This window comes from Zootoca vivipara, chromosome 1 (assembly GCF_965207765.1).
Source record: "Zootoca vivipara chromosome 1, rZooViv2.hap1.1, whole genome shotgun sequence".
Taxonomy (NCBI): Eukaryota; Metazoa; Chordata; class Lepidosauria; order Squamata; family Lacertidae; genus Zootoca; species Zootoca vivipara.
In genome coordinates, this window is record NC_142582.1 from 32,009,447 (window position 1) to 32,035,408 (window position 25,962).

Genomic DNA, 25,962 nt, shown 5'->3' on the forward strand with positions numbered 1-25,962 from the left:
GGGGCGGAGCTGTGCTGAGACGGGGTAGCTGCGCACTGAGTCGCTTCCTTACCTGGGGCAGCAGCCGGGCCCGAGCGCCCCGGAGGGTTCGCCGTTCGCCGCCATTATTATAATAATCACCATGCCTCTCTTCGCCTCCAACCCCTTCGAGCAGGATGTGGGTGAGTCCCGGCGGGTGGGAGCTGCCGCCCACCCCCTCCGCCTGGGAAAACGGGGTCGCTGGGCTTCAGCAGGCAGTCCTACGTGCCCACGGGAAAGAGGCTCCGGGGCGCCGGGCCGAGGCAGCTGACCCCGGGGCGGGGCGGGGCCGGGAGGGAGGGAGAAATGAACTCGGCGGTCCCTGTTTCCCGGCAGGCTCTCTTGGGCAAGAGGCCCGGTGACACAACCGGCAGTTCCTGTTAGCCCCTGGGGACGACGTTGCAGCAGCGCTTCCTGGGTGGGGGTCCCCGCGTGGACCAAGGTCGAGGGGTGTGACCCTGGGCTCCCTCGTTCCTTTCCACCACCACCCCGCCCTCACAATGGTTTTGGGTTACAAACACTAAAGGAAGTCGCAAGAGACCTTTCGGGGAGTTTTTGTTGCGTTGAGGCTGCAATCTTGGGCAGGCAAATAAGAGGGGCGTCTAGTGTTGGGGATCGATGTCTGGGTGGAAGCGGGCACCTCTTAAATCTAATAGGGATTGGTGGTGGATGTCCGCAGGCGCTCAAAGCTGCGGCGCGGTTATTCCTCTCCCTGCCTTAGAGAGTTGTTTGGCCCGTTTCTTAGATACTGTACATAGAGAAATTGCGTTCGTTTATTCCCCAGAGCTTGTGCTCCTTCTATTAAATATCTCGTTGTCTGTGAGCTATCTAGAGCAGGCATCCCCAAACTTCGGCCCTCCAGATGTTTTGGACTACAATTCCCATCTTCCCTGACCACTGGTCCTGTTAGCTAGGGATCATGGGAGTTGTAGGCCAAACCATTTGGAGGGCCGCAGTTTGGGGATGCCTGATTTAGAGGGATAAGGGCAAAAGTGTCCCCCCCCAAAAAAAACCCACCCATTGTTCTAGGCGCATTTTTGCGACAAAGAATTTCATGAGTGCCAGCCATTTCTGAGTTCTGCGCCTAAGATTTCAGATTAAGACTGTAGAGTGGAAGGAAAGGAGGACCTTTTTCTGCCTCCCCACTTCCAGCAACTCTCTGAAAACTGGAGAAGAGACCCTGTTAAGAATATTGGTGAGGTAGGCAGGAGAAGGACTAGACTTAAAAATAAACGTAATATTTTAGCTGTAGTTCATTCATTTTCAGCTTTGTAGTCTTGTTACAAAAAATCACGCCTAGACATTCCGTTGTTGTGCCAATTACCCAGGTTTAAGGTGCAATTACCCAGGTTTAAGGTGCAATTACCCAGGTGGCGCTGTGGTTAAACCACTGAGCCTAGGACTTGCTGATCAGAAGGTCGGCGGTTCGAATCCCTGTGACGGGGTGAGCTCCCGTTGCTTGGTCCCAGCTCCTGCCAACCTAGCAGTTCTAAAGCACGTCAAAATGCAAGTAGATAAATAGGAACCGCTACAGCGGGAAGGTAAACGGCATTTCCATGTGCTGCTCTGGTTTGCCAGAAGCGGCTTTGTCATGCTGGCCACATGACCTGGAAGCTGTACGCCGGCTCCCTCGGCCAATAATGCGAGATGAGCGCGCAACCCCAGAGTCGGTCACGACTGGACCTAATGGTCAGGGGTCCCTTTACCTTTTAAGGTGCAATTTAGCTCCTAGCTTTCATAGCTCAGTTTCTAACACTGTCCATCGCCTGGTGCAAGAAATTCTAAGACGAACAAGGGTTTTAAGCTGGCAGGTAGTTCCAGCAGTTAAACTACTGGATCACTTCGTTCATATGCATTCAGGCCATAATGGTGCTGGAGACAAAGATATGTGGCAGTTTCTCATGCAGTTCCTTCTCCCATTATATCATATTGACTTAGCTGTTCAAATAAGTGGGAGTAGGGGACTGGGGAAATAGGCAGGGAGTCCTGCATGGCTGACCTTGGTTTGACAACCTAGACATTGCAAGAACAGATATGCTTGTACCAAAACATCTGGAAGTATCGAGCCCAGGCTCCTTGCACTCATTTGCCTTCTGTGTGAAGGTACAGTTAACATTATTCAAAAACAGGCTTCTAGAGATTTAATCTTAACCTTGTGCCTTCCTGTACTTTCACTGTACTGTCTCACTCGGTCAAATAAATGTGTTTTGGATCTTAAATAAATATTGTTAGTGGTCTTGGTAATGATTTGGATGCCATGATTTAAAGCTCAACATATCTGGAAGGAACACTGCACCTGGAGTTTATTAGTCAACAGGCCATATATCAACAGACATGACAAGACACTTTTCTCCTCATTTACAGTGACATCAACTGTGATCAGCTGCTTGCTTTTGTCATTCCTGGTTGGTGGATATTTTGAAACCTGAGAACAGGCACCTTTTTTTACAAGCTGTCTTGTGCTGTAAAAGTTGTGAAATTAGTGGCATTAACCTCTGTGTGTCTTTCAAACTTGGGCCTAAAGGGAAAAAAGCATTGCTTCCCACATTCTCTAGTAGTATCTGCAATGGGATTTTAAATTGTGTGTTTCTGAAACCACTATTTCAACAAAAATGTATAAGGCAGGAAAATAGTATTGAATCCTTTCTGTAGCTTCCCTGCACACATATGCGTGTACTGAAGTTTATTGTTTTTGACAATTATTCTTTTAGATCTAAGGGGTTATTTAAAAATCACAGAGGAATTGGATATCTTAATAGTCTATTGTAGATGGTAATTCAGATACTCTTAGAAAATGTGGGAAGCCAAAATACATGGATGACAGTGCTATCTTCTGCTAGAGGTTCAGCTGTTGAGCTTCCTTGTAGGGAGTTGAACGCAGATGGACTTTGATTTCTGGCACAAGCTCTTCTTCAGTCAACATTATTAAAAGCATACACCAGTTAAATCAAACAAAAAAGTTAAGTGATTTGCTCGCTCTTCATAAAACACCATGAGAGTGGAAAAGATAGGAATGTACTGTAGTTGGGGAAAACCATTCTCTTACGATCCATTCCTTTTCTGTTATACGGAGATTGCTTTACAGTATATGCATATAATAGAGCAATCTGGAAACCTATCAACCTTTCATGTCAGATGATAGGATCCTGTTGGTTCCTATGTCCTTACAGAAAAAATATACGTGGTTCAACAACCTTTGCTTTAGGCTAAGCAGCTCTTTTTCATGATGGCTGGTTACATACACACTGAGTTGATAATATAGAATACCTGAATTAAGTGGAGAATGAATTGGCATTTCTATTATTGGAGACCAGAATATTTAATTGAATTAATTACCAGAAACTAGCAATTTTGCTAGATCACTTAGTAGAAATGTGAATGCTTTAAACATGCTGATCATCTGGATGTGTTTTGTTGAAACCTGCAGTCTTTTTTTTATAAAAACAACAACAACTTGTTACAAGCGCCGCAACCCCAGAGTCGGACACGACTGGACCTGATGGTCAGTGGCCCCTTTACCTTTTTACAAAGTAGTCAGGAGCATATGCTTTAGAAATTGGTTCACAATTATTTTTTGTTTTGTCGTACAATAACAGACACCTTTTATGTGTTGGCGGCTACCTTTATTTAGTATTTGGATCTAAGAAAATATAAGATGATTACCGTAAGTCACTATAGTCCTCTGTTTTTTCTCCAAACCAAGTAGATCCCTATAAGTATGCATTGCCTTGCTAATTTGCATAATATCTTGTTAAACTGCACAAGTTTAACATGGCTCTCCATCTGGCAGGCATGTTGTTGTTAAGAAAGGCAGTTACAACTCCAGTTAGTGCAAAGAAACAGGTGTTGTGTGTATAGCCCTAGCTTAGTGAGGTACCACACACAGAAAGGGATGCTGCATTGATAGCTGATCTTTTATCTCTCCTTTACCCGCTGAATAGTTGATCAATGCAAATATGGCTTTATGATCACAGTCTTAGCAGCTGAGTCAGGGGAAGGAACCATGTACAGTACTTCCTACAATTTCTGCTAGAGACAAACACAAAGATGGAAGCATTGGAAATGGGAACAAATGTGCATGTACTCAAATTAGAACCTTTCCCATACATTTATTTAAAGTATGATAGTTCTTAGTACGAGCCCCCCCTTTTTTTTACTGAAAAGTTGATATTACTGTGATTATCTAGCTTAATCAAGTATGTTGAAGTTAATGGAAGTACTGTTTGATTTTACTATGTATGGGCCTTTCCCAACACAGCTACGCATCAGGTCTCACTTTTATCTGAGCTTCTGATAGTTATAGCACAGTTCACTTTTTCTGAATGCATAAATAGGGGGTATGGTTTACTCCACCATCACAAAAGATTTACTTTTAGAATGGATAAGTATTCTTTATTCTTCTAGGAGTACCACCCCTTAATAGTTCTGCTTGAATCAACTGTTCTGCATGCGCCTCCTGACTGGAGCAATGGTTGAGGCAGCAAAGCAATTGGCATTTCCTGTGCTACATCTCTTAATTGGGGATGACTTGGATGCAGAAGTAGGGCAGCAGGAACTGTATCAGGAAGGGACATGACCAGAGGGTTAAACATTCCAAAATGAAACAGTCAACCTACTTTTGTGGGTGGATATTTCAGGCACACAGGAGCCTTTGATTTCCTGTGCCATACAGCTTGGAACTTACTGCCTTAGCATGGGGATTTGAAAATTGGTGGATAAAAATCAAGGCAAAACTTGAATACACTTTTTTCCGAAACTCTGTGTATGTGTGTGTGATATTTTATTAAAGGTTTTTCATAATACAATAAGATCAGATCTTGAGAGTCCCATACATTGCTCAAAGATATGGCAGAACAAAATGTTGCCCTTTCAAGAGAAATTACAGTTTTCACAAGGGAAATGCCTCATTTATTTGCCTATGATTTCCGAGCACTAAACAAAAGTTCCGTGAGCCAGTGCTGGTGCTTGTTCAAGCTTTGTTTTGTCTCTACTTCTTGCCCAATAAACGGGTTGAATCCAGTTCACGCTGTTGTGCAAGTGCTTTGGAGCCAGCAGGAGGTGTCCATTAAAGTGAAGGGAGTGTTTTTTTTGCCAATTTCCCCCTTCCTCCTGTAGTCCTGAACCCTCCAGAACAGATTCTCAGGGAAGCTGAGAACCGCAGGAGGTGGGTTGGGTCGTCTCCCAGCTTCTAGTCCAGCTCCACAAAGCAGAGAATTAAGTCCAACGCTTCCCTAAGATGCAAAGTAGTTATTTGATTTGTAAATATGTTTAAGAAGTTTTAAGTTGTTGTCTTAAAAGCAGCAACATTACTTGCTGTAAGCCAATCCTGCTGTAATCTCTTCTCCATTATATTATGAAAGAACTGAGAATTTTAAAACTAAATTCTTGTGCTGCAAACTGCTTTTTGGACATAATCATACTACAGTTTGGTTTAAAAAAACGTGAATAACAGATACATTAGATTTATACCCACCTCTAAAGAGTTAATGTACAAAAATCCACATGTTTACACTTGGGTAAAGCAGGTATGAAAGATATGCCTTTTCAGACTAAACAGATCACATAAAATGATGACCTTGTAACTGCAGTTCTGTGGGGAGGTTTTTTCCATCGCACTGAAAAATGTGTGTCTCCTTATGGTGGGAATGAAAAAACTGCTTCTGAAGTGTATAGCTTTGGGAGCATATACAGAATAAAAAGCAGTTGTTTTGCTAGTGGCAGTTCTAAACAGAGAGTATGTGTGTTTGGAAAAGGTGTTGATTCTCAAAGCACTATTTTTCTTTATAGAAAAAGCCACAAATGAGTACAACACAGCTGAAGACTGGGGAGTTATTATGGATATATGTGACAAAGTTGGAAGCACTCCTAATGGGTAAGACACTTCGTCCTGTCTGCCAGCTCTCGCTGAATGTCATTTTATGTTTCTGCTGAGTAATCTGTGTTTCCTGTGCCCAGATCTGATAGGTAGCTCTATTCATTCCAGTCAATTTAGGCTGGTGTAAACAGTAATGTGCTTGTGTTAAAATTCGTCTTTTATTTAAAAAAAAATTAGATCCATTTAAGATCCAAAGAGAAAATGTAACTAGGTCACTTGAGAAACTGTCCAGGTTGTTAAGTAAATTCTCTTTCTGTTGTGAAGTAGCAGAACTTTTTAAACCCAGAGTTTCCAGTAAATGCCAGTGTTGCTTGGATGAACTTTTTTCCCTTGTAATTGTCTTCCAGAACTCTTGGACTCTTGGTTCTCATTCTTTTAGGCAGCTTTTATTTTATTTTTTTATTTTACAAAACAATGCATGCAAGATATATTTGCTTGCTTTCAGACTAAATTATAAGAAGAAGAAATATGTGTGCTTGGATGTGACTGTGCTTTATTCAAGCTTTGAGAGCATTTGGTACCTATTCTGTTTGAGCAAGCTAATATATATATACCAAATTGTGTTTAATGATATTGCTTTATTTTTTTTTTAGCAGTCCACCTTCTAGTGGCAAATAGCACTGCCTAACTTAAAACTACAATTTTGCAAGTGCTAAAAGCAGCCAAAAGACAAAGGAGAGATGAGGCCTTTTCAGACCTTCAAATTCTGTATTGGATGTGAAAGGGGAGCAGAGATGCATCTCCTGATTGACAGTATGTGTGCAGTTTATAACCCTAGTCTTGCGGAGAAAACCTTTAGTGTGTAGGCTGTCTGAACACAGATCCTAACAATGTGTGGAAGAAGGGGGTAATTAATACCGGTAGGTGTGATCCAGCTTTTCATCCACACATTGACTTTATGCAGAATTTGAAGGTCTGAAAAAAAAGGCTGTTGGAACTTCCCTTTGCAACATGAATGGTAGGCTTGTGTCCCAAAACTTTGGTTTCCAGTGTCTTTTTCCTTCCAATATTTCCTATCTCCTTTTCAGTTAAGTCAAATGTGGGCAATCTTGTTGATATTCCCTTGGAGAAGGTAGTCGGGGTGTATGTGTTTGTGTGATCAGAGTGCATCCCTTTCTCAAACAAGAGTGTACACCCACCACCACCACCATCCATTCACACAAACAAACACACACTCCATCCTCTCCCCCTTCTCTCTCGCATACACACAATCTGGAGAGATGTGTGCCACTGTTTCCCACATATTTCACGTTGCAGGCTCACCCAGTCAATGCCAGAGAAAGAGGTTTGAGCAGGCAAGTATAGCCTGCCTGATGGCCCTTCTCTTTCTCCACTCCATGGTCTGCTCTGTGAGAGTGGGGAGGTAGCCACCAGTCTTGAGAAGAACAGAGTTGAGTGAAGGAAGTGGGAAGACGCTGGCTCTTCCACCTTCAACTCTGCTCTTTTTAAGGCTAGCCCCCCCCCCCCATCCCATCAGCTCTTCGTGTTTTCAATACAACTAAGAGAGAAAGCCCTGAAGTCCACAAAATAATGGGATGTCTTCCCCATTGCCCAGAGCAACCAAAAGTCACTCCAGGTGTCAGAAGAAGGGGATGGTCAGGGAAGATGCCCAACTTTGGGTGGCAGTGACAGGAAGATTTGGGGAGGGAGGGGAATAGGCCTGCAGCTTGCCAGCATGCGGATTAAGTGATTTAAATAAGAGTCTGAAAAATGATATTGTTTTATCCAGAGCAAAAGATTGCCTCAAAGCCATTTTGAAGAGAATAAATCACAAGGTACCCCATGTTGCTCTGCAGGCACTAACTGTAAGTATAATACATAACTTATTTTGTGAAAAGGGTTAAAACAGTTCTTTTTAATCATAAGGCAATACTAGATGATCGCTTTTGAATCTTATTTAATATCTGTAGATGATGTAGTAAATCTTTGTTGTGGCCAATACCTTCATCACTGCTTACATCTTGTCTTTTATGTGGTTATTTTCATCTACTAATTTTTGCCCTCAATTTCACTTGTTAGCTATTGGGAGCCTGTGTTTCAAACTGTGGAAAGATTTTTCACTTAGAAATTTGCTCTCGCGACTTTGCCAGTGAAGTACGAGTTATTGTAAACAAGGTAAGGTTCTAATATGCTACATCCTATATAATAATGTCCAAGTTGTCCCTGCGTCCAGTTGTCCGGTGTGTCCCTGGGTCACTGCGCATGTGCCCCAGGGATACAGGGATTGGACAGCAGAGACTGCGCGCGCGCACTCTCCCCCCCCCTCTGCCTCCTCCAACCGCCGCTCCCGCCGGACATGTCTCCTTGCTGTCGGCGGCTGCGGGAGAGGAACGGAGGAGGAGAGCGCAGCGCTTTCTCCTCCGTTCCTGTCCCCCTGCCGCCGACAGCAAGGACGGGTCCCAGGGTTCGGAGAAGCGCTGCGCAAGCGCTTCTCCGAACCCCAGGATGTCTTCCTGTCGGCGGCTGCGGGAGAGGAACGGAGGAGGAGAACGCAGCGCTTTCTCCTCCTCCGTTCCTGTCCCCCTGCCGCCGACAGCAAGGACAGGTCCCAGGGTTCGGAGAAGCGCTGCGCAAGCGCTTCTCCGAACCCCAGGATGTTCTAGCGCCCGTTATTAAACGGGCTGAAATACACTAGTATTTAATAAAAGCCAAAGGGGAGAAATTCATTGTTATGGTGTCTATACATCTGTCCAATACACGGCTGATATTTAACTTAGGTTGCAGAAAGGGACAAATTAGGGCAGAGTGATGAGTGGAAGAGGCAAAACCAGGCATCCCCAAACTGCGGCCCTCTAGATGTTTTGGCCTACAACTCCCATGATCCCTAGCTAACAGGACCAGTGGTCAGGGATGATGGGGATTGTAGTCCAAAACATCTGGAGGGCCGAAGTTTGGGGATACCTGGGCAAAACTATACAAAACCATGAAATACTTTCCCACAGTAGTATTCCATTATGGACTGCAATGAAGAAAACGTAACATGCAGTATCTGAATTGACAACTGTCATGCAGGAATAACAGACTGTGAGAAATCAGGTAGATCTTAACCCTGCACAGTAGTAGAGCCGGAAGAGCAAAATATTTGCACGTAATCTCATAATAAACCTGAGTAATGGTATTTATAACCAGCAGGAGCCAGCGGGGCTGTGTTGCTCATCCGTCTTCTGAATACAGTGTGTTGCTGCTGCAGCAGCAGGGAACTCAACACAGTGCAGGCCCAGTGTGAATACAGTGTTGGGCGTGTTGGACTGGCTCTGCTGCTGCATCTGAGCCACCCTACCACTGCCGTGTCCCATTCCCTCTCAGTAAGCAGCAGCAACATGCCCCATTTGGAAGATGGGGAACAACAGCTCACACACCCACCCCAGCCCCCAGTTCTACATGCTGCTATTGCGTATGTGAACATGTATTATTAGTTCTGCATTGACCTCTAGATTTTCGTACAAGGCAATTTAAACATATGCCATGATGCAAAGCGCTAGTTTAGCCATGTTCAAGGACCTGCCCGCGCCTAATGGCGTTTCTTTCCTTCAGGAGGCCTTTCCCCACCTTAAGCAGCAGACCCTTTCACCATTTCCTTTTTTGAAACTCCCCTCGGTTTCAGAAGAGGTGTGGCGCAAGCCCCAAATCCCCTTAGGCCTTCAGAGCTCATTTGGGTGGTTCTTTGGATCCTAGCCACAACGCTTTAAAAATCAGAATTTGCCTTGTAGACTGTGCTATAAAACCGGGCTTCTTTGTGTCTTTTTAGGGTCACCCTAAAGTATGTGAAAAGTTAAAAGCTTTAATGGTTGAATGGTCAGAAGAATTTCAGAAAGACCCACAGTTTAGTCTAATATCAGCAACTATTAAATCTCTTAAGGAAGAAGGGGTTACATTTCCTACCTCTGCATCACAGGTAAGAGGCTAAAGTTAAATCTGTTTCGGCATGTTTATAATTTTGCAGATAGATAAGGACATTTTAAGTAAAACGCAGAATATTTTGACATGCTTGATTTTCAGTAAATTCCTGGTTTTCATAGTGAGACAGAATTTTATCCTTTAAACTATTATCAAATATATATTTCATCCTTTTAAAAGATTTTTATTTCCTGGCTTGTTTACAAATATTTAAATATACTCTGTTATTTAAGAAATGCTATTAAAACAACATAATTTTATACTATGATCCTTATTGCCAAGATGGAGAACTGTGGCATAGCTAAACTCATGACCTTGATGAATGCAGATGCATATAGTGGGAACTTTAAAACCAAGCCCCACCAACTGCTGTTTATTGTATATAGTCTTATCGATCTGCTAATGAATTCCAAACCTCAACAAAAAGAAGGGATGAGGGGGCTGTGGTAGCACTATGAAAAATCAGTATGTGTGGCAAATTATTTGCCATTCAGGGCAAAAGAAACAGGAGGAGGACATCACCAGGTGCTAGAAAGCAATGTATTTTGAACAAATACTCTGGTCTAATGCATTTTTGGATGGGAAACTTTTCAAGGTCTGCTCTGCTTACTCGGTTACTGACTTGGGTCACTCTGGAGGCAGTGAGCAAAGGTGCTTGGAGTGGGGGGAATCGTTGATCAGCATTACTTGTAACAGGTCTAACCTGGATGTATTGCGATGCTAGTACCAAATACTGACTCTACCTTACAAGGTTTTTGTAAGAATTACTGAGATAACGTAGATGAAGCGCTTTGAACTCATGAAATACATTATAGAAATGCTATGTGTTGCTACCTGCTCTTATCACCACTTCTGCTCCCACACATTCCCTCTTTCTTAGCAAACCATGGGTTTCAATTGTTTCTATCCTGGACAAACTGTGGTTTGCCTCAAAATAGGGAGCCAAGGACCAAATTGGTGTGTGCAAATAATAAATAAATAAATAAATAAATGTTTATACCCCGCCCATCTGGCTGGTTTTCCCCCAGCCACTCTGGGCGGCTCTCAACTGAATATTAAAAACACAATATAGCATTAAACATTAAAAACATCCCTAAACAGGGCTGACTTCAGATGTCTTTTAAAAGTAAGATAGTTGCTTATTTCCTTGACATCTGACGGGAGGGCGTTCCACAGGGTGGGCGCCACTACCGAGAAGGCCCTCTGCCTGGATCCCTGTAACCTCACTTCTCACAGTGAGGGAACTGCCAGAAGACCCTCGGGGCTGGACCTCAGTGTCCGGGCTGAACGATGGGGGTGGAGACGCTCCTTCAGGTACGAGCGAGCAATTGAGCCCAAACTCATTCACATAATACTTAGCCTTAGGTGTAACTCTCTTGAGGCTTAAGTTGACATTTTCTCTAGAGACAGTATATACCAGGGGTAGGCAACCTAAGACCCATACGGGGGTCGTTTAACTGGCCCACGAGCTGCCCGCTCTGCTAGTCTCTACACGCTGCGCTAAACCAGAGCGGTGCGTGGACTCGCTTCTGCGATGCCCGAAATGGCGCCTGCGCATGCTCAGACGCTGGAAATTGTGTCTGTGCAGATGCCGGAAATCGCGGCCCACGGAGTGATCTCCGCTGGAGTGAACCGGCCCAGGCGTGGTAAACCTTGCCGATCCCTGGTATATACCATGACCTTGTGACTGAAATGCCGGAAATTGAGATGACACTGAAGATGTTCCTACCCAAAATATGTGTTCCTAGCACCTCTTGAGATTCCAGTCCTTTCTTGTTTTAAACAAGTTTTAAAAATGCTTACCACAAGGCAGCTACATTAATATCACTGCTGTTTTTAAAGTACAAGCAAATATAGAACTTTTTCCACTTGGTGTAGCATATTAATATTGCCAGTTTCTTTTTCAGAGTCCCTCAGCTGTTGCCAAGAATGGTGCATCATCAAGCAAAAACAAAGAGGATGAAGATATAGCTAAAGGTAAAGTATTAGTCACCATGTATCTTGAGCGATATAACATTTAAAGTGTTTCTAAGCTTATGCTTGGAGATGCGTTTTGATGCCTAAAATGCACAACACGTTCCATTTAAAGAAGACTGAACAATGAGGTGAAAAAGGGTTAGGAAACGGAAGACACAGAGAGGAGTAAGCCGTTATTTTCTGAAGGTGTGGGGGGAGGGAGCAGGAAAAACTCAAGTTTTGTACTTCAGAAAATGCATATTCGTTTGGAGCTATTCTTCCCCTCCATTGAGCTCTTGGGATGCTTGTCACTTCTAACAATTTTCTGATAGTGTTGTCATTCTGTTATGCTAGTTGTCAAGAACTGACATTGGTTTCTAAAGCTTGTAAGCAGATTGAGGTCTGAGACCTCACACGTTCATAGCAGTGGTGAACGACTTGAGAAGCTCTTTGTGAGCTGGAGTAATCCAGCTAATTTACACAAAATGATATTTTGTACATTTAACCCCACTTGCATTTCCTTCTTGCCAGAGTAGCCTTCTTGAGAAATATTGGGTTATGCCTCAAGTTTAATGAACATCTTTTTGCCTCTTTGTTTTGAATACTTTAATATTTTCCCATCAACTTATCAGTTTGTAGTTAGAAGCTCTGGAACTTCAGTTTGCATGCACTGTTTTTGGGGTGCATCAGTTTAAAGTGACTTGCAAGCTGTAAGCTTTTAGTCCTTACTGTATATTGCTATGGGCCCTGTTGAAGAATCTGCGTGCAGATTATTTCCTGTTGCTTCTTTAAGATCATTGTAAATAGCGGGCTCAGTCAGTCAAGTTTCCCAACAATCATTTTGCTTACCAAACATTTGACTAATACTTGGTTAATCGCTAATGTATTTGCAATTCAGTTTTTTATCTGAGATTTTTTATCTTCAGATTTTGTAATTTGTATGATAAACTGAAACCGGTTTAGACCAACTATTTCTAGCTGTGCTATTATTATTATTATTATTATTATTATTATTATTATTATTATTATTATTATTATTTTAAAAAGCCATACTATGCATCAACAACCTTTATAGCATTGGTTGTTATTCTTATTTATTAAATTTATATACCGCCCTCACAGGTCTCAGGGCAGTTCACAGGATAAAATCAGAATATAAAAACACAAAATTCATAATCAAAAGAAAAACAACACAGTAACCCCCCCCATGGTTTCCCACAGGTACAAAAAGAATAGGATCCTTTAGATAGTGCTATCTCCACCATCCAGAATGCCCCCCGACAGAGAACCCTCATTGATCCACATTGGATGGGATGGAGATTACAGTTTGAATGCCTTATCATCCCTGTGTGATGTGAGGAGTTCGTAATAACCTGCTGCCTTGTTTTTACTAGGTTTTCTTGAGCATGGTTTAAGAGAGGTTCTGAGACTTCATCTTTTAACCCAGTGCTGGGATTAGTACCCAGTTCACACATCCTTGTATTAAAAAATATGCTCCATGCAACACAGTTGTGAGCTAGGATCTCTGCATGCCTTGGACCCTAGGAGCTAGATGTTGGGAAGGGATCTCAAGTTTATTAAGGTTGAAGTGTTTGAGGTTTTTATGAAAACTGTTTTATCTGGGTTTTACCTTTATTACTCCCCCCCTTTTTGGATTCCACTATTGCAGTGTTTAGCACTTTATTAATATCCCTAACAATAAATAAATAACTAGTTGCCTTATGGTAGAAAATAAAACTGCCATTAACACATTTCATCTTTATTTGGAACTCTATAAAAGGCATTTCTTTGTTTTCCAAACCATAGCTATTGAATTATCTTTGCAAGAGCAAAAACAACAAACAGAAACAAAACCTTTATACCCACCTGTAGAAGTTCACCCAAGCAATCAGAAAATTTCAAGAAAGGTGCGCGCCTTATATGACTTTGAAGCTGTCGAGGACAATGAACTCACCTTTAAGAGTGGAGATATAATTGTTGTTTTGGACGACAGGTATGTTATACTTTGAGACCTCTATCTGTAGAGAGGGCTGCTGAACTCCTTTTTTTTACTGTTTAGGGAAGTTTTTTAATGACTGATGTTTTAATGTATTTTTAATCTCCTGTTGGAAGCTGCCCAGAGTGGCTGGGGGAGACCCAGCCAGATGGGTAGGGTATAAGTAATAAATTATTATTATTATTATTATTATTATTATTATTATTATTATTATTACTCTGTATGGGTTGTAGCCAACAAAGATCCATTGATATCAATGAACCTAAATTAGTCATGCCCATTCATTTCACTAGATCTACTCTGAATATGACTTAACATTGGATACCACCGTGTATGCCATACTACTGCATGCTCATTATGCTTTGAACCCCTGTGATCATTGTAAAACTTCTTTGGACACCCAAAAACCATTTAGATCAGGCACCCCCAAACTGCGGCCCTCCAGATGTTTTGGCCTACAACTCCCATGACCCCTAGCTAACAGGACCAGTGGTCGGGGATGATGGGAATTGTATTCCAAAACATCTGGAGGGCCGAAGTTTGGGGATGCCTGATTTAGATAAATTCTTGAATCTTTGTGGGGGGTCTCTTCTCAAAATACAAGGGGGTTCTGTGCTTGATCAGAATTTTCATGTGTGTGTAAGCCACAAGGAACCCTTTGAGGCAAGATTAGCTTATATTCACCTTTTCATCTCTAAACTCTACAACTCTACTTTGCCCATCTTCCCAGGCAAAGGGTGTCATCCATTGGCGCCTGTGTTCTGGAGAGCCCCAATCACCTGGCCCAGATGGGGGAAGAGCGCAGGTAGGGGGAGAAGAGAGGCAGGTCCTGTTGTAAGAGAGGAAATTTGCCCACACGAATTTCATCAGTAGGATTGTTCTTCAATTGCAGGAACACACTCTTAAGCCAACCCAAAGCGCCAGGCTGCAGTATTGGTTTGGATAGAAGTTCTGTTGAAATTAATACAACTTTGAAATAGAAATTTTCTGGATTGTGATATGGACTGATACTGTAGGTAGCTGTCCCAGCTTTTGAATTGTAGAGCCATTTATTTATCTCCACCACCAGAAGTGTTCTTTAGGAACTATGTGTGTTGTGTTTTGTTTTGTTTAAAAAACAACAACGAGGTGCTTCCAGAGGTTTACTGATTTAAAAGCGCTTCACTCAAGTCTTGTGGAGGAAAGCATGGTGACTTTCATGAGCCTTAGACTTGTGTGATGTCCCCTCCCCTTTCTTTCTGCGTGGCTGCGAGAAATAGTTTTCACTGCCACTTTCAACTAACTGGTTTATAGCTGTGTCTGAACCTCAGTTAATCTTTATGGTGGATTATTTATTTATTTGGGTCCTGCTTACATGCCTCAATGGCTTTTGAGCGGTTTACAGCTATAATATCAATTATGAAATACCCATGCATAATTAAAACACACAATAAAAATTCTCCTTCAAAGCATTTAAAACATACATCAAAACAAGCAGTTTAAAAGTGCAATTAAAGCAATTAGATCAGGAAGTTCAAGTTCAGAGGAATGCTTGTCTAATGAGGTGTGTCTTCAAAACCTGGTGCAATGCCAATACTGGCAAAATTGGCTGGGTTCAATTTGCTGCTCTTAATGCCCTAATGCCCTTAATTGGGCAGAGGAGCAGAAGGTTGATTGTTGGGCAACATGCTCCAGAATTCTTAGGGACTTTTAAATATTAATAATGTACGGTAGTAGTAGTTGTTGTTATTATGCCCCTCCCATCTAGCTAGGTTGTCCCAGCCGCTCTGGGCAGCTTCCAACAAAAATACAGAGGCAAACGCCTGAACACAGCGATACTTACATGCTAATCCATAAACCTGAATGCAATATAAGGATTGTATATTAAATGACTCAACTGAATTTGTTTATTTCATTCATTGTTTCATTTGTTTCAACCTCTGAGGTTTTGGAGAACACTTGTGAGATTTAAGCATTAGAGAAAACAGTGAGACGGTGTCAAATGCACACAGAGAACAAATATTTAGGCTTTTGCTTCTACGGGTTGTTTTTTTTTAGGAGGGTTCTTTTCAAGTGTTTTCTTGTGTCAGTTTGGTACCTTGTAGCAGATGCTGGGCATTTGCAAATCTGTCCCTACAGTGCTTTGCTTGTCTCGCAGAGCAAGCGGTTGTGGTTTGTTTCTGTGGCTTTTTTTTAATGGAGCTATGAATGGCAGAAGGCAAGTTATAGAAAGTGTTCACTTGTAAATTAGGAGCCTATCCTAGGGATTTGAAGGGAAAGGGGTGAGGGACAGTATATTGCAGTTGACTGTTTTGTGTAATAAAATGTAAATCTTTATTGCTCAGTGATGCCAATTGGTGGAAAGGAGAAAATCACAGAGGAGTAGGATTGTTTCCATCTAATTTTGTGACCTCTAACTTAAATGATGAGCCTGAGTCAGGTAAGCCGAATAAAAAAAAGTGGTATTGAAAGCACTTTAAAAGTCACACATAAAGTATTATTCCAATTTTATGTGGGAACATACTATGGAATTTAATGACTTGTCCAATGTCACTAAGTACCCTGGGAATTGGCTCTAATCCTCTTGACTCACAATGCCTAATTGTGCTCTGATTGCTAAATCGTTTTTACCCTATGCAATATAACAGAAGATATTGCATTTTTATGAGCAGTAACTTCCCATATGTCTTGTCAGTGGCATTCTTATTCCAAGACAAGACTATTTCACTTGCTGTGAAGCCACAGATGGAGGCGGGATGAAAATGTGAGAATAGATGGTTCTTAATGCTTTGTTGCAACCTAATCAAAAAGTTTGGTGTTGCCAAACGAAAACATTGAACTATCACAAGTCAAACTGCTAAAAGTCATGATATGAAATGACTTTTAATTTGCCATCTGGGTTTTGAGCTCAGGGCAGACCGTGCATTTGTGTTTTAAAAGAGGTGTAGTATGCCACAAGAGCAGAATTTAAAACTTACTTTCCCGTGTGTGAAGAGTTACTGCATGTAGGAAAACTTAAGCAGAGATTTCTATCCCAGCCTGTAGCTGAATTGGACTTGGATTTGTTTTTATAGGCATTTTTATTGTTGGGTGTTTTTGGTTTTAATTTGCTTCAGGGTGCTTTATGGGAAGTGATTCAGAAACACAAACAAACAAACTACTTGGAAAACATTTTAGATTGAGAAATTCATGCTATCCTGTTCTTTTAGCTGCTACTGTGGAGAAAAGTTCTGCTGAAGACACAACAGAGGAAGTTACAAAAGCTGAGCCTGAGCCCGTTTACATAGATGAGGTATGTGGTTGCTTTCAACTAGTACAACGTCTCATTAGATACTACTTCCCTGAAGAAGCTATTGAATTTTGACTGAGTTTGGGAACTTTCACTCCTAAGGGTCGTGCCTGCCTTTCTAGTGATGTTTTTCTTCATCTTTCAGAGTAAGATGGATAGGGCATTACAGTTACTCCAGAGCATAGATCCATCGGACCCTAAACCTGATTCTCCTGATCTCCTGGATTTAGAAGGTATTTTTCATTGCCGATAAATGTGCTAGCAGTCCTATTCCATAATCCATTGTCCTTTGTTCAATAAGCTAAGTGGCAGTCTGGGAGAATGGTGGGAGGTGAGACTCCTCTATCACTATGCATATCAGCCCCATTTATATTGCTTGCAGTCTCCTCAGCTATGAACATTTAACTGAACAAATATCAATATTTGTATATTCTCAGATATCTGCCAACAGATGGGTCCCATGATAGATGAAAAACTAGAAGAAATTGATAGGTAAGACAACCGAGCAATACGTGTGAGTAAAATGGGAATGTATGCTTAAGCAGCACATAGAAGACTTAGGACTGTCATGTTTTCTCTAGACCTCTTTCAACTTATCCAGGCTTGTTTAGAAGCTTGAAACAAGACATTAGCTTTGTTGTGCTTAGGCCATGCACAAGCAAAGAAGAGGACAATTCAGGCTGCAAATAGGTTTGGAATGTGGGACTCTTTCTGGGTTCACTAGAACCCACCTGTAAGATGGTGTAGGTCTAGTCATCTTAATTTGTTTCTGCGTTCCCAGCAGGTGACCACTTCCTGCAATTTGGTTGAGTGTTGAATGAAGGCATAATGGGGGAGGGATATTAATTATGAGGGTACCGCTATCAGTAGAACAAACCAAGTGGATTTTGCTCTCTTGGAAACAGAGATAAATCCCAATTATTTTCAGCTTCTCTCTCCCACCCCTCACCCCCTAATGTTGTTTGGGTAACTTATAAACTTAGCTGTTGAAATTCAGAAACCCTGCAGATTTAACAGTCATGTCTCCTGTCATAGCCTGAAACTATATTGTCCCCTCTTGATGGAGAAGTATTGTGGGGGTGTATAGCTAAGTTCTTACTTAAACGGTTCTGGGAATTGCTTGTGTAAAACTGCTAGCTATCTTTAGGAAGCTCATGTATCCTGTAGAGCAGCCTTTGCCAACATGGGAACCTCTTGATACTTTGGACTAAAGGTGCTATCATACTCAAGCCATCATGGGCAATGGCTGGCAATGGTATGAGTTGTGGTCTACAACATCTGAAGGCATTTGGTTAAAGAAGGCTGTATGATAACTATGGGAACTGAGCAAAGGGTTGGATGTGTTGCAGGGAAGCATGATGTAGAGACTCCTCCTTAGACTTGGTATTGAGAAGCAAACACCTTCTTTCCAAGTCACTTCTTAACCTCAGAGGTATTTAATTTATGCCAGGCTGCACATTAATGTCTAGCACACGGGCAAGTGCATAACTGCAAACACTTGACTTAGCACTCTTTTTGAACTAGGAAGCACTCAGAATTGTCTGAACTAAATGTTAAAGCCTTGGAAGCTTTGGAGCTCTACAACAAACTGGTGAATGAAGCACCTATGTATTCTACATACTCGAAGATGCATTCATCTGCACCCTATCCACCCACGTCCGCTGGTGTTCCAATGCAGGTCAGTGTCCCTAGCAAGGATTCTTATTAAGAACAGTTGTTTGCAATGTGAGGATGGGATGAGATTTTAAGATTTCCGAATCCTGGTGCGTTACATGTCAACATACACTTAAGCCAAACAGCATTGATAACTACTATTTCTCCCACAGCTACGGTATTTCTTTTTTAACCCATACCATATAGTTAACAGATGTCGGAGAATGCTTTAATTGTAAATTTCTTTTAGGCTTGGGTCTAAAGAGGGGAGTGGGTGGGGGGAAACTTGATGTTCTGTGTTTCCCCCTGAATACACCACCTCCTTCCTGGTGGAGCTACAGTTGGGTGGCTGGGGGTGTTGCGATCCAAGCCAGTAAGTTTTCCAAGTTAAACATGTTTTCATTGTAGCTTTGCAAATCAGGTGGATAGATTTACTTGTTCAAGCTTTACATTGGTGAGCAGTCTAGTCAAAAGGCTTGGGGGTTAGCTGATATACGGACTTAGGAATTAGGCATACTGCAGTACAAAATTTTGGGTGATACACCAGCATTGCAATGTTTTTAAGTTGACACCAAATAATAAATAAAATAAAAGAGATCTGTTGGTGCACATGTTTTGAGTTGTAGTGTTGAGATTTTTGACAATGAAGCGTATCTTGGAAGGACAAAGGAGTGTTTTTCCAGTAAAGTATTGATTTCTCTTGCTTGTTCCTTTGGCCTACAAGTTCTCTGTGTGCTGAATTAAATAACTTGAAAATTCACTCCAAACATTCATGTTTGCTTTAATAAACTAAGGGAATGGGGAGAGGAAAATGTGCAGGCAATAATTAAGTGCAAAGGGGGGGGGAGTGGCTGCATATATTAGGTGGATTTTACATAATCAGTGTGGAAAGAATAGTTACTATGGTAACTGCCACATCAAAGATGATGCATTTAGCTATTATGTATTGCAGTGAACTCTTTAAAATGATAGCAGATTGATTATATTGGGGGTGTAAAGGAAATTATGAGTATTAGACATCTCAAATTCTAATATTCCTGTCACTTGAAAATAATGCTGCTTCCTGATGAGGATTAAAAACGAATGATAGCTATAGTTAAGGGGCCAACAGTCATACTAAGAGCAGCCCCAGTGAAATCATTGGACAAGCCAATTTATTTCAGTGGGTTCAATCTGAGTGTGGTTTAGATGGTTATCACCTTAAGGTACTAGTAGAATATGGCTTTTGATGGAACAAGACCTGAATATTTTATTCATTAGACTTTTTCCTACTCTTCTTCCAAGGAGCTTGGAACAGCAACCATGGTTTTCTTCCCGCCTACTCTATCCTCATAGTAACCTTGTGAGGCAGATTAATTTGGGAAAAATTATTGCCTAAGGTAGGCATAGGCAAACTCCGGCCCTCCAGATGTTTGGGACTACAATTCCCATCATTCCTGACCACTGGTCCTGTTAGCTTGGGGTGATGGGAATTGTAGTCCCAAACATCTGGAGGGCCGGAGTTTGCCTGTGCCTGGCCTAAGGTTACCTGGCAAATTTTGTGACCGAGTGGGGATTTAAGCCTATGTTTAACCACCACATCGTGATAGAAGCTTAGAGGAAGCTGCTTGAACCATGATGGTGCAATAATGACCTTGATGCTGTGCTATAAAATACCTGCTCTTTCTTTCTTTGTATTCCCTCAAGGAACAATTCCTGCGAGTTTTAAAAACCACAGCTTTAGTGCAGTGCTTTTTACCACATACAAAACTGGCCATAGCTTTTGTGTGTGTGCTACCCCCTCTTGGTTTTTTAGCTGTGCAATGCAGACTCGTAATGTTGTTCTGTTTCCATTGCAGTCCTATCCCATGCACCCTCACAGTGGAAACTATGTGGTCCATGGTGTTCCTCAAGGCTACAATCCAGGAAGTGATCAGATTGGTCCACTGAGGTCCTTGCCGCCAACTATAAATTCTTCAGTAACTTCTCAGCCTGGTCAGGCAGCTTATTTAAGGTATTCCATCAACGAGGCTTTATTGAAGACGTCTTGCAAATGGTGTAATCTTTCTAGGGTTGCCATTTGTTTTGCATGTTGACACAATGTCTTTTTTCTTTTTGTATTTCAGCACCGGTCTAGAATCCAGTGCTGCTTACATGAACCAGAATTCTTGCCTTCCACCTGCTAATACAGTCCCTTATGCCCAACAAATGGGTATGCCTATGGATATGTTCACATACCAGAACAATGCATCCAGTTTGCCTCAAGGAACATGCTATCCAGCAGTTCCAGCTCATTCCCTTACACAGCAGCGAACAAATTACCATCAACAGCCTCTCCTGTGAAAATGCAGTCTGTTCCTGGAAACAGTTTTGGATGTTGCTGACCCTTGTCATTTAAATTGTTCCTCCATTGATTTAAAAGGATGCTTCTGCTCAAGGGAAAAGACAGCCAAGCAATTTCAAAGTTTAAAAAGTTAATTCAAGTTTAACACACTCTTTTTTCTTGCAAAGCTGTTTAAATAAGAAGCTGCTAATGTGTTAAAAGGCCTTCAACACCCTGCCTTGCATAGTGGTCTATCGGCTCTACTCCCTATTTATAATGAAGCCTCACTAGAGTAACTTTTCCTTGTGCTACGTTTCATAAGAAAAAGCTTGAAAGCAAGTTTATATGTGCAGCTCTTCATGTTCATTCTTTCCAGAGTTTATTAATGACATTGTTTTTATGGAACCTTTTAAGTCTGAAGTGGTATCTTGAAACCCAATTAGTTTAGCTAATTTGCTTTTCAGTTTGCACCCCTGCTAGATCATCTTAACAGATTGCATTTTATGATTGTACAATAAAGCAGTTGTGAATTTGGGAGAAGAAAATTTTGAATGACAGCAGTTAATGGACTTTTATGGTTTCTGCCAGATTGGATTTCTTATTTGCATTTCTCAGAAAACTAGTGCTACTTATTGCTGAGGAGTAGTTCTTATTCCCTGTCTAAGAAGAGAAGAGTCTCAAGATTGCATTTTTAGTATGTAAATTAATTTCCAAGCACAAGTTACTCTGATGGAACGAGACCTTTTGCTCTGTCTTCTCTCTCTGCTTTCATTCAGTGGTTTTGCTGAATACTTATTTGCATGAAAGAGAAATCTTTCATATTGGGAAGACAACATTTATGCCACAATTTATTCACAGCAGCGATCTAGGAGCAGATGTCATCTTCTTGGCCTCAACTAGCAAATACACATTTTTAAGAGTTAAGCATATAAAATAAATATCATGTAAAAATATAACTGCCGTGTTCAGGGATCAGAAAGACTCCTGCCCTGACAGAAAATGAAAGGAAAGATTCTGTGTTTTCTGTAGGTTTATTAATTCCTTGTTGACCATTTACTTATCCAGCTATTTAACATAATCATCTTTAATATATTGTTTATAGGTTACATATGGATGAACCATACTCTGCAAGCAGGGTGGGTAGTGAAATGAACTAATGATTTAGCCTGAGGAAAAGGTAATGATGGCACACACGAAAAGCGAAAGGCATTTATACTTTGGTTTCAGAGCCCTTCTGAAATACGCATCGTCTGTTGTACAAATACCTGTTACTTCATAGTGAGGTCTGTGTTTGTCTAACTCAAACCTGCCTGTTGTCAAGTGGCCCTTTCACTTCCTATACTGGTGCTAAATAGGCTGTTCAGAAGCATGTTAGTGATCAGCTGCAGTTCCATTTTGGACCAATATGTTTGTGTGTATGTGTGTTTTTCTTCTGGAACACTTGCTTAGTTGATCATCTAGCCATGGTGGTTTCCTTTTTGTCTAGAAATGGTGTAGAATGGAAAATGGGGCTCAAATTAGCCATTTCTGTTTTCAAAACTGAATTAGTTTCAGAAGGTGTTCTTTTAGAATCCTTATTAAGAGCAGGCCCAGTTTTCCCACCGCCACCTCTCTCAGCCCAAACATTTGATAAATGAAGTGAAGACTTTTTGATGAGTATGTAACTCCTTCATATTAATAAATTACATAATCAATTTTTTTTGATTCACAATCTTTGATACTACATTAAGTGGTGCCCAAAATTTGACTGTGATGTTAAGCTGAAGCAACCTTTTTCATGGTATTTTGTTCTTTATATATAATATATAAATAGTATGTGTGTGTATATATATCCACTTGTCTGATATTTTATACACAACATTATATATACTCATTCTCTAAAAAAAATCAGTGAAATTTTATACATAGCTGCATTTTGCATTATTGCTAGTTGCTGTAATCTTACAAAACATTTATGCAGGTTGTATATATGTATAAATTCTGATGTTGAAATTGTGTATTTAGTGTACTGGTGACAATGGGATCATCTTTCCCTCTTCTCTTTTCTAGACTAAAACATTATTTATTGCTGAGGTGTGATCATAATTATGCTGCCAAAGGAACTGACTACAGATTTCCACAGGGCCCAGACTCCATTGACATCAATGAGTGCTTAGCTATTGATTTGAATGGACTTCAGAATGTACTGCAGGCATACACCTATTTTTATATTAAAAGCAAATCATTTGCTTTTCACATGTTAACTATTTAAGTAGAAATTCTGACAGTTTGTAATAAGGGTGGTATTGTGCTTTGTTTCATGGGTGTTTAAATAAGGTACAGTTTCTTCTTGGTCATTTTCTTACCTTAAATTGTATAAAAATATTTTTCCCTATCTGAATGTTGCCCAAGGGCATTTGTCCAATCCATATTGCCACCTGTGTCAAGCTGCTTCGTCTTCTTCCTCTTTTTTAAAAAAGGTTAACACATAAAATTAACAATAAGTTCCCAAGACCTCGGCATCTATATGCATTCCAGTGTTTCTCTCCCACTCCAATAAATATTTAAATGGCTAATCTTCTAAATCTTTTGCTTTGTACACTTTCTATGCCCTGCAAACATCTAGCATAACCTGCTGAAAGATTGCCAGTTAAGGGATGGCTATGTCATGCTATAACTGAAGACCTTTCCCTTATTATCTATGCATCATTTCTCAAGATAAGCGTTTTGCAGTGTTTCACAATGTTAAGCATAACCAAGTTTTCGTTGCTATAAACTTAGTTTGTACAAGGCTTGACTGTCTTTCCCTTGGAATAATCTTAATCCTTCCATAGCAGGAGATTAAATTATTTTGCTCTTGAGCTAACTGGTGAAAGGAAAAGGGATAAAACGGAGCACTGGAATTGGTGGAATGCCTTCCAAATATGTACTGTTCAAGAAGTTCCCGTTCTGGTTGCTTGTCCATGTTCAGACTTATGTTTTCTTCCCGTACCACAAAATACTTTCTGGGTGTTTTTACACGATACTATGTTCAAGCAACTGTCAGTATTAACAATTGGAGATCTGATCATATTAAATATCCATCCAGATTCTTGACTACAACATGTTTGGGCTGACTTGGGCAAATAAAACTTGTTTAACAAACATATTAGTAGATTGTCTTATTTTTATTCTTTGCTGTTTCCATTTAACTTGAGCCAGGTGAGCTGTTGGGTTAGAAACCCTTTTATATATGGCCCTTATCCAATCTGGCTGCAGGTTTGAATGGCCTTAGGCAATCTGTACTCTGGTGAGGCTTTGCCCTGGTTAGCTTACCTGATGACATCGGTGTGACCACATGGTGCCTGTTGGTTTGTTTTAGTCATTATTTTAATTTTGGAATATTGCCCTAGACTAGAAGAATGCCATGTTTGGATCATTGTCTGGGAAATATAAGGTAAAGGGACCTCTGACCATTAGGTCCAGTCGTGACCGACTGGGGTTGTGGCGCTCATCTCGCGCTATTGGCCAAGGGAGCCGGTGTACAGCTTCCAGGTCATGTGGCCAGCATGACAAAGCCGCTTCTGGCGAACCAGAGCAGCACACGGAAACACCGTTTACCTTCCCGCTGTAGCGGTACCTATTTATCTACTTGCACTTTGACATGCTCTTGAACTGCTAGGTTGGCAGGAGCAGGGACCAAGCAACGGGAGCTCACCCCGTCGTGGGGATTCGAAACGCCGACCTGATCAGCAAGCACTAGGCTCAGTGGTTTAACCCACAGCGCCACCCGCGTCCCCTGAGAAATATAAATGGTGGCTGGTTTGAATAACTAGTCTGGGTGTTAGGGTGGTTGTTTTTTTAGGGGTGCTCACAGCAGGCATCAGCAGTGGACCCTGCCAGGACATTGGAACCCTGGCAGCTGTCAAAGGATGTCTAGTACTGAATCTAGCCTTGCCTTCTGACTCAGTTTCATGTTGTTCACTCACTGGGGAGCCTTGCTGCAGCCACAAGGAGTAGGAAATCGGTTCTGATTTAAAACAGAAAACATCAGTATGCTGAATTTTACATACAGCATCCATTTGTGGTTGAACAGCATGCGTAGGTAGGGTTCAGAGAAGCGTGAATGGAGTTTTGCCCCCACATTGGGGGCTCTCCAGCTTCTGAGAGTAGATGAAACACTGGGCATGAGATGTGGCATGTGGGGCTGTATCTAGAGCAGAAGGTTGGCAGTAATCGGGGAGAGTCTTTGTTGCGAGCAGAAGCGCCTTCTGTTTACCCAAATGGTTGTCTAGATCCCTTCCTTGTGCAGAAGAATTTGAAAATTCGCATGTCTGATCCAGTTAACCATGTAGTAGTAGACCTTTGCACATATATCTGTACTTCAGTGAGAAGCCATGCACACAAACAAACTTCTAATGAATGCACAAGATCTATCTTGATCCAGCGAATGGAGACGCGATCAGATTATTGGCAACAGTGAAGCCCCCTTATTAAGAGGGCGGTTCCATTTTCCCTGCTGTGACCTCTGCTCCTCTCCCCTACACAGGTAATGGTGCTATCACTAGTGTTGTCTGTCTGTCTCTCGTGCATGCACACTCGCACATAGCCCAGTTAGAGTCGTAAGTATTTATGAAAAGTATTCCTGCTTTCTTGTGACTTTCCTAAACGCTTTGACCTTGTGCCACTCTGATAAACGTAATCGCACCAGATTTGTGCATGTAACTACCAAGTGCCAAATAGTATTAATGAAGATAATTTGCCGCTGGCTAAGGTCTCAGACAGCTGATCTGCACTTTCAAAAAAACGGGGGAGGAGGGGGGAAATGGAAGAATGGAGAGAGAAGAAGTTCAGTGTATTGTTCATAACCATTAAGGCAAAAGATTACTCACAGAACATAATACAAGCTAAGGACACCTTATGACCCAGTTAAGAGTAGGAAATAAAGGATTATGTAACTTGCCATCCTTATAAGGCTTGGGAGCAAAATGTTCCTGTGAGTCACTCTGACTCTTAACTCACAGGAGCCTATACTGTCA

The 25,962-nt window shown here is 41.5% G+C and overlaps 1 protein-coding gene across 2 annotated transcripts; it reads left to right on the plus strand.

The window, feature by feature from the left end:
* On the plus strand, positions 1-24,088 carry STAM2 (signal transducing adaptor molecule 2). Of its 2 annotated transcripts, none has more exons than XM_035131631.3 (14): positions 1-161; positions 5,806-5,890; positions 7,623-7,698; positions 7,913-8,008; positions 9,642-9,788; positions 11,698-11,767; positions 13,553-13,739; positions 16,067-16,161; positions 16,931-17,013; positions 17,156-17,243; positions 17,448-17,502; positions 18,535-18,688; positions 20,502-20,656; positions 20,769-24,088. In XM_035131631.3, exons 1-14 carry the CDS (start codon positions 122-124, stop codon positions 20,983-20,985), a joined length of 1,548 nt encoding a protein of 515 aa, XP_034987522.1. In that variant the 5' UTR covers positions 1-121; the 3' UTR covers positions 20,986-24,088. The 2 variants fall into 2 exon arrangements, with proteins under 2 accessions (XP_034987522.1, XP_034987528.1); XM_035131637.3 differs by having other exon boundaries at positions 13,619-13,739.
* The last annotated feature ends 1,874 nt before the right edge of the window (positions 24,089-25,962 follow it).